The sequence below is a fragment of the Malurus melanocephalus genome, unplaced genomic scaffold (genome assembly GCF_030028575.1).
Source record: "Malurus melanocephalus ecotype Western Australia unplaced genomic scaffold, MMel_1.1 scaffold_613, whole genome shotgun sequence".
Lineage (NCBI taxonomy): Eukaryota > Metazoa > Chordata > Aves > Passeriformes > Maluridae > Malurus > Malurus melanocephalus.
In genome coordinates, this window is record NW_026623845.1 from 67,533 (window position 1) to 76,178 (window position 8,646).

The following is an 8,646-nucleotide window of genomic DNA, read 5'->3' on the forward strand; positions in this document are numbered from 1 at the left end:
AGCCCCTCCGCGGGATCGCCCCCTCGCCGTCGCCGTCATGCCACGGCGCCCGCTGCCCCTCGTCCCCGGGTCGCCCTCCCCTACCGCGGGTCACCTTGACAGCCATCCCCGGTCCCCCACGCTCCCCTCCGTGCCGCTCCCCGCCGCGGCACAGAGCCGGGCCCGCGCACAAAGCCCCGGCGGGGGGGGCGAAGGCAGCCGAGCCCAGCCYGAGGAGCCCCGGCCACACGGGGTGGCGTGAGGGAAGTACCTGGAAGTCCCTGTCCTCGTTGAAGCGGGAGAACCTGTCCGCCATTTCGCGCCGGCCTGGCCCGGCCCGGCCCCGCTCCGGCCGCCGCCGCCTCCGCCCTCAGCACCGCCCGCCTGCACCGCCCCCGCCGCAACGCGCATGCGCCGCCCTCTGGTCACGTGCGCGGCAACGAGGGTCACGTGATCGGCAACGAGTGGGCCCTGGCCGGCGGCGCCACCGCGCGGAGCGGCGGAGCGGAATGGCTGCTGCAGCGGGGCCTGGCGGAGCGGTGGCGGCAGGACCGGCCCGGAGACGGCGGCACACCGGGGGGCGGAACACCGGGGGGCGGAACACCGGGGGAGCGGAACCGGCTCGCACGGCCGGCCGCGCCCTCAGGGCTCCGCCGCGACAGGTCACGTCCCGCCAAGCCTCGCTGCGTGTCTGTCTGCAGATCACGGCGCGCGTGCGCGCCCCGSTGGCCAATGAGGGCGCGAGCGGCGACACGCGTGCGCCCGACAACCAATGAGGCAAGAGCAGCGGCACGCGCGTGCCTAGCAGCCAATTAGGGCGCGAGCTGCAACGCAGCGCGAGGCACCCACCCCGTCCCCCGTTGCGCGCATGCGTAAAGCCGTCACACGGCGAGAGCTCGACCCGGGCAGCGGAGAGCGCGAGCCCCTCTTCAGCCTTCCCGCCCTCCCAGCCCGAGCCAATGGGAGCTSCCCCTGTCGCTTGAGTGACGGCCGTGCGAGCCAATGGGAGCGCAGGCTCGCCACCGCCCCTCCCGCTGTGCGCCGCGGGCCGTGCTGGCTGCTGGAGCTGCGCATGCGCAGAACCAGCGCGCCGGGGCCCGCGTTGGGGTGGCTGAGGGTGGCTGAGGGTGGCCCGGCGCCCCTCGGCACTGGGAACCGCCCTGGGGCTGGGGTTAGTCCTCGGCGGGGCACTGTACGTGCGCCCGGCCCGGAGGGAGTGCCCAGCACAAATCCTGAGCCGCATCGCGGTRCTTGGAGCCAGAGTCGTGCCCGTATCCCTGGCTCCTGCCCCAGCCCTCCGGCCGAGCTGCRGACACCTCTCCTTGTCCCTGAGTGGGAAGTGTGTGCCCGGCTCGAGCAGCCACAGTCCTGTTCTACTCTGCAGTGGCACATGAGCAGTGCCCTGGGCAATATCGGGGGGCTGTAGGTGGGTGCTAGGTTTGTGTCTGGAGTCTGGATCTGTTTTTGGGATCCGGGTTGGATCYAGGATCTAGATCTGGGTATGGATTTGGGATCCAGGGGTGGGGACTTGAGGCCGGAGGGATGGATTTGGGGGCTTTGGCTGTGTTTGGGGTCTGGTCTGCAGGGGTCTCTGCTCCTCCATCCCCCAGCACAGCTGTCACCAGCTGTCCCTGAGCACAGCACCGTGTGCCGCCAGCTCTCCGCCCACCCTGACAGCAGGAAAAACGGATCCCATCTGTCCCTCCATTCATTCATTGCTTTCCCTCTCTGCCCGGGCCCTGCTGCCCTCTGCCGCCTGTCAGGGCAGGGTGAGAGAGCAGCTCGGCATCGGGGCTGCACAGTGTGTTCTCTGTGCCTCCAAATGCCACCRGACATGTCCCTGAGGGGACAGCTGTGCCCTGCGCAGTGAGGCAGTGAGTCCTGAAGCGCTGCTTGTGCTTTGTGCCCCACGGGGTAGCTGCAGACTCAATATGTTCCTGCAGTGAGCCAGGCTGGCCTGTGCTGCCAGAACTCCCGTGTGGAACACGTGCCTCACTTGCTGGGAGGGAATGCTGTGCTCATCCTGCTGCCCCACCTCAGAATGCCCCCGGAATTTCATGGGAATTAAACTCCCAGGAAAGGGAGGTTGTGGATGCCCCAACCCTGGCAGTGTTCAAAGCCACGTTGGGTAAGGCCTGGAGCARTCTGGTCTAATGGGAGGTGCCCCTGCCCATGGAGGGCAGAGGTGGGACTAGATGTCTTCATGGTCCGTTCTGACCCCTTAACATCCTGTGGTTCTAGTCTTGGCTCTCTCCTGGCACCAGCCAGCTCTGTGTGCTRAGAAGGAGTCGGTGTGGTTGTGAGCTAGGACCTCTGGATTGCAGTGTGGCCATGAGAGCCTTTGCTGGGCAGAAATGTGCTTGAATTTTCTCCTCATTGCCCTAAGAAAATCCTGTCGGTGCTGTGCCTGGCCGTGCATTACCCAACTCCCCACAAAAACCCCAGTGTCCCAAGTCAGRTCTGTGGTCCCCTCCCTGTCCTCCCAAAGCACCCAAATGGGTCCAAGTGGGCAGTATTAGACCCAGGACCCCACCCAGGGAACCCAGCCAGGCCACATGGAGCAGTGACTCRGTCAAAGGGACATGAGTGTCCTGCAGCCCAGCCCACCTGTGGGTCCCAGATGGGCACCCTCGTCCCAGCACAGGGACTGTGCCCACCACAGGGGGCTCCTGCCCCACCCAGGCTGTCACTGGGACCCTCACYCACCCCCTGGGCCCCCACCCACCATGGGGTGCTGAGCCAGACAAAGCTCCACGTGTTGAGCCAGGTGGGATGAATGTGGCACCYGGAGTGTGGGGACCTGGCACCCCTGGGGAGGGGAGCAGCTCCCCTGGCAGGACTCAGTGTGCTGGTGCCTTTTGCCCCTTCTCAATATCCCCCCACCCTGCTGCGTGCACAAAGCTGGTGTTCATCAGTACCCATGGCTGGGGGGCACCCAGCCCTGCCTGCCTGGGCTTTGGATGAGGGGCTCTGGCACCCCATGGGTGCCAAGCTCAGAGCAGGGGTGATCCTGGTGCCAGGTGCCCTCAGTGCTGCCCAAGGGCTCTCAGCCCTGCCCATTTCCCTCAGTGCCATAGGGGTGAGCCRGGGCAGTCCCTGGGCTTCTCTGCCTGAGGTGCCCGAGGGGCACAGTGTCCCCAGGCCAGGGGACCCCAGACCCCCAGCATGGGCAGGAGGAGACCCCTCCCTGCAGGCTAGGGGGACCAGGAGCTGGTGCTGCAYCAATCAGGGTCCCTCTTCTCACAGAAAGCAGCTCGGGGAGAGGGGGAGGCTGTGCCCCCAGCCCCACTGCCCCAGGAGGGGAAGGGAGGCCAGGAAATGCCCAGGGCCTGTTCTGTTGGGGACCTGCTCTTCTGGACCTGTGACTGCTGGAGGACACAYSTGCCCTATTCTGGGACCCACTGGCCTGGAGAGAGTGGCACAGGGATAGCTCTGTGTCCCACTGGGCACAGGGACAACTCAGTGTCTTGGGAACAACTTCATGCCACTGTCAGTCACAGGAACAGCTCAATGTYCACACTGGGCATCGGGACAACATTGGGCATGGGGACAGGTTCATGTCCCTGTCTCAGCCTGCTGCAYRCACAGGTGGCTCTGTGTCCCCAGTGAGCTGGGGACAGTTGGAATGGCTGTGTGACACCATGGAGTGTGACACTTCTGGTCACCCTGTGAGGAGGTTTGGTGGGTGCTGGGGCACCCAGGGGACCCTGAGAGTCACCACGGGCCAGTGGCATGGGCTCACTGGTGTCCCCACACCCAGCCCTGACCCAGGAGGGTATAAATAGCAGCTCTGTCACCTCCTGTCACATGCCCAGTGCTGGCAGGTCCCCTGCACCAGGCTGAGGGCACAGCTGTTCCTGGGACAGGGAGGGATGGCCAGGGGGGCACCCATCCCTCCTCCATTTCCACAGGGGCCGCCCCACAGACCTGGAACAGTCCCCGGGGGGCACCCAGGGGTCCGGGCTGTCTCTGTGGGGCATCACTGTCACTGCCCTGGCAACACAGACCCCAATCCAGCATGGGGGCAGGGCTGACATGGCCGGACCATGCCCACCCCCCCAATATGGGGTCCCTGCACCCCATGGGGACCCACTGCCAGCTCCAGGTGCTTCCCTGGGGACTTACAGGGCATTTCCAACCCTGAAGCAGAGCAAAAAGGGAAACTTGTGGCCCATTTCTCCCCCCCACCCCTGATCCCACGAGCTCCATGGGTAGAAATGGTGACTGCGGTCCCCGGGCGGCTCTAAAAATACCCRAGCCCTGACAGTGACAGCTGCAGCCAGGCTGGGGGCACCCGCAGGGGGCCCGGCGCTGCCAGCCCCGGGTGTGCCCTCCCTGCCAGGACAGCCCTTGGCGTTKTCCACGCTCCATTTTGAGGAGCCTCCATGTCCCAGCGGGACGGTGCCACGGGGCGATGGCCGCATGCCCACCGTGCCCACCCCGGCCCCGCGGCCTGGCCGCCGGCACGCGGCTGGCCGGCACGGTGGCGGTGGCGCTGGCGGTGGCGGTGGCGCTGGCTGTCCCCCGGCCTCCCCGAAGCCCCTAATCCATCTGGCGCAGCAGGAGATGCCTAAGCTGCCTTTTCATGCCGGCTCCTCCGCGCGCGGCCTCGCGCGCTCTCAATGCCGGCGCTGGCAGGAGATGTGTCCGACAAGCTCGGGGGATCCCTCCCCCGCCAGCAAGGTCAAGGTGTGCTTAAGCCACTTTCCCCCGCGCCTGCCCTGCAGGCTCCGTGCCCCGGGGGTGGCTTTGGGGGACACCGYGCCATCGGGATCTCATTGCCCCGAGGGATCCGGGCAGTCAGAGCCGKGCTGTGGTGGGGGCTCAGCTCCCAGCTCCTGACAGCCGCTCTCTGGGTAACCCACCAGTGCCCCGGTCCCAGTCCGGGGACCCTCTGTGCTCCGTGGCTCAGGCTGTGCCCACCCACTGCTGACCAGGCTGTCCCCGGAATGGGGCACCCCAGGGCTTATTTTACCAGTGCCCCTGGCTTGGCTCACCCCAGCCATACCCAGGGCTCATCTCTGCCCCCAAAACTCCCTGCTCACAGACCCCTCCCACCCACAATCACCGCAGACCATCAGACCAGTTCAGTCCAATTCAAACCAGGCCTGAGCACTGGTTCCTACCCTCCCTACCCCACAGGGCAGCGTGTGTGCAACAAAGCTGGGCACAGGCGTACAAACACGCACACACACATGTGCCAGCAGAGGAGTCACCTACCCCTGAACACTGCCAGCCCCAGCACACCCCAACCCACAGCCCTGCTCCCACACATCCACGCTCACCGTTCCTGCATGCACTGTGTGTGTGTGTCTATGTGTGTGCACACGTGTGTCTGCATGTCTTTGTGTGTGCATGTACATGTGTCTGTGCACATGTGTTTGGGTTGTGTGCACGTGTGTGCGTACACACGTCTGTGCATGTGTGTGTGCATGTGCATGTACTTGTTTGTGTGTGTGTGCGCACATGTGTGTGTGCACGTGTGTGTCTGTGCACACGTCTGTGAGTGTGTGCACACATGTCTGTGTATATGTTTGTCTGTGTCCATGTGTCCGTGTGTGCGCACATCTATCCGTATGTACACACGTGTCCGCATGTCCGTGCGTCCGTGTGTCTGTGTGTGCGCACATGTGTCCATGTGTCTGTGTGTCCGTGTGTCCCTGTGTCCATGTGTCCGTGTGTCTATATGGCCATGTGTCTGTGTCCATGTGTCCGTGTGTCCCTGTGTCCATGTGTCCATGTGTCCATGTGTCTGTGTGTCCATGTGTCCCTGTGTCCGTGTGTCCCTGTGTCCCTGTGTCCGTGTGTCTGTGTGCCCGCTCCCACCCAGGGGTGCAGGGCCCCCGCAGTGCCCGTGTCCCTCTGTTCCCTTGGTGACAGCCCCTGCCCTGCGCTGGCACCTCACGCCTGCCACCAGCCAGGCCCTTTGTGCCTGCTTTTAATTAGAGCCTCCAAAGTGTGAAACAAAGCCGAGGGCAGAGCCAGGGGGCCCTTTCCTTTCCTTCCCTTCCCCTGCRCCCCCGGGGGACCCCCAGGCTCCCCGTCCTGCCACAGCCCTTCCRTTCCCCGCTCTGCTCTGCCACCCTCCGTGCCATCCCTCGGGGACACACGCTGTGAGCTGCTGCTGCCAGTGTCCCCTCAGTGTTCTGCCCTCCAGAGCGGGGATAGCCACCAGCCCTTCGTGGGGCTGTGCATGGGACCGTGCCAGCCGTTGTGCCACCCCCAGTGTCACCCCCAGGGCACCTGTCCCCGGGGAGGAGGCTCAGAAAGAGGCCACCAGCCTGTGGCCWGGGGTGCTGCAGAGGGTCCAAGGGCAGGGTCTGGGGTTCCCAGTGTGTCCCCCCTGACCTGGATGGGTGCAGGGAGGACCCCACAAGCACCGTGACACCTCCTGGTGCTGGAGGAGCCCCAGGGAGAGCAGCTGCATGGGCACCACGTCCTRCTTCACCAGGGACACGGGAGCTACCTCAGGGATGTGGTGGCACCCCATGGGGACCCCTGGGTGCTGAGGGCAACACTGAGTGCCCACCAGCATCCCCCAGTGCCGTACTGGGATGAAATTACAGTGCAGCAGTGGGAGGATTGGGACTGCTGGGTGTCCCCCAACCTGAGCAGCTCTGGGAGGACACGAAAGGSAGCTGGGGGAAGAGCTGGGTTTGGTCCAATACTCCCAGTACRGACCAGTCTGGCCTGCTGACACCACCCGTCCTCTCCCACTGGGTGCAAGGACTGGTCCCCTCCACCCGAGACACCAACCTCAGACCCCCCAGGGAAGATTCTGGGGACGGGGCAACACCCTCTGCCAACCCTTCATGGCCCTGGCAAGGCCTGGGGTGGGGCTGGGAGCCTGGACAGGGACAAGGGGGATCAGTGGGATTCYCTGGCCACCCTGAATGTCCTTGTGAGGGGACAGCCCTGAGCAGGCAGGACACCACTGGCTGCCTCCCTGGGATGGCAGGAGATGGTGGCAACCAGCCCACCCAGGGGTTCCTTTTGGGGCTGACCGGTGGATCTGCTCTGGGTTTGGCCCTCCCCAGGAGGGCTCAGCCCCCACTCTGGGTAGAACGATGTCCCAGTGTGTCCCTAGACGTTCTGGGGACCCTTGTCCTGAGCTACCAGCACCCAGGAGGACAGGGAACACGGGGATAGCCCCTGCAACCCCCTCTGGAAGTGAAACCCCCCCATACCCTGAAAGCAGCCCAAATCCGCAGTGTTTCRGAAGCCAAGATCCACGTGGCTGTGCAGACACCACTGCACCCCTCCATCCCTGTCCCTGCGGGCCCGGGAGACACGGCAGGGGACACGGCAGAGGTCACCTGAGCAAATCCTGACACCCCAGGGCCCAGAGGAGCTGCGGCTGGAACAGCCAGGGACAGCAGGAGCGGGAATGAGAATAGGAATGGGAATGGGAATGAGAATAGGAGCAGGGAATGGGAACAGGAATGGGAACGGGGAATGGGAATGGGGACGGAAGCAGGGAATGGCAGCGGGGATGGGAGAGGGAACGGGAGCAGGGACTGGAGCGGGAATGGGCCGGAGGCAGCGCTGGCTGCGCTCCGGGCTCGGCCCCYGCCGCCGGCACCGTGCCAGCCCCTCTCCGCCGCCTCCCGCCCGGGACCACCRGGCACCCACCGCCCCCAGCCGCACCCGGGCACACGGCAGGGCCCAAAGGCAGCCCCGCCGGCTGCCCCATCGAGTACACCCGGCCCCGGCTCCCACCCCATCGCCTCTCCCCACAGCACCCCCGGAGCCTCCGTGCTCCCGGCAGCGGGGACAGCCCCGCCGGCCCCGCGGGGACACCGGCACGTCCGGCCCGGGAGGGCTGGCGGGGAGGGGGGGCCGCAAGCATCGTGTGTCCCGTCCTTTCCCCCCAGGCTTTGATTTTGGAGCCCCCCCTGCCCTTCCCCCTCGGCCAGGAGCCGCAATGGTTTCAATTACGCTCTGAAAGGCGGTGGGGCCCCCTCTTTTCACGGCAGCCCGGGTCTCCTGCTCACAACAAAAGCTTAAGTTACAGGAAAGGGAGAGAAAGGGAGGGAGGACTCAGAGAGAGGGAGGGAAGGGGGCTGCCAGGAGCCCCCCAGCCCCCCAAAACGGAGCGGACGGGGGCAGGGGACTGCCCACCAGAGCCCCCCCCGGCTGCCCCTGCCTTAGAAAAGGAAGCCCCCCATTCTGCTACCGAAATTTGGGGTGATTGCCCACGGTTTGTTTCCCTGATGAGGGTCTCCAGTGTGTCCCAGTCCCCCCAGTGTGTCCTGGTGTCTCCCAGTGTGTGCTGTGACCCACCCTGTGCTTGACCTCCCTGTGTCCCAATCCCCCCCAGTGTGTCCCAGATCTCCCCAGCATGTCCTGGATCCCCCAGCTGCATCCCAGTGTTTCCTCAGTGTGTCCCAGTCTACCCGTCAGTGTGTCCCAGAGTTTCCCCAGGGAATCCCAGTGTTCCCCCAGTGTGTCCCAGTGTTTCCCCAGAGCATCCCAGTCCCCCCCACTGTGTCCCAGATCACCCCAGCATGTCCTGGATCCTCATGGTGTGTCCTGGTTCCCTCCAGGCATAGCCTTGTCCCCCTCTGGCATGTCCAAGACCTCCCCCCCGTGTGTCCCTGTCCCTGCCAGTGTGTCTCAGTGCCCCAGGCCTCTCTCAGTGCCCTATTTTTGGGGACAGAGGTTTCC

The 8,646-nt window shown here is 65.3% G+C and overlaps 1 protein-coding gene across 1 annotated transcript in view; it reads right to left on the reverse strand.

Annotated features, from left to right (window-relative positions):
• The window catches only part of GPATCH8 (G-patch domain containing 8), a 56,928-nt gene extending 56,276 nt beyond the window's left edge, over positions 1–652 (reverse strand). Inside the window, exon 1 of the mRNA XM_057383179.1 lies at positions 251–652. Coding sequence (XP_057239162.1) covers positions 251–295 — 45 coding nt within the window. The 5' untranslated portion in view covers positions 296–652. The remainder of the gene's footprint in view (positions 1–250) is intronic.
• Positions 653–8,646: the final 7,994 nt, after the last annotated feature.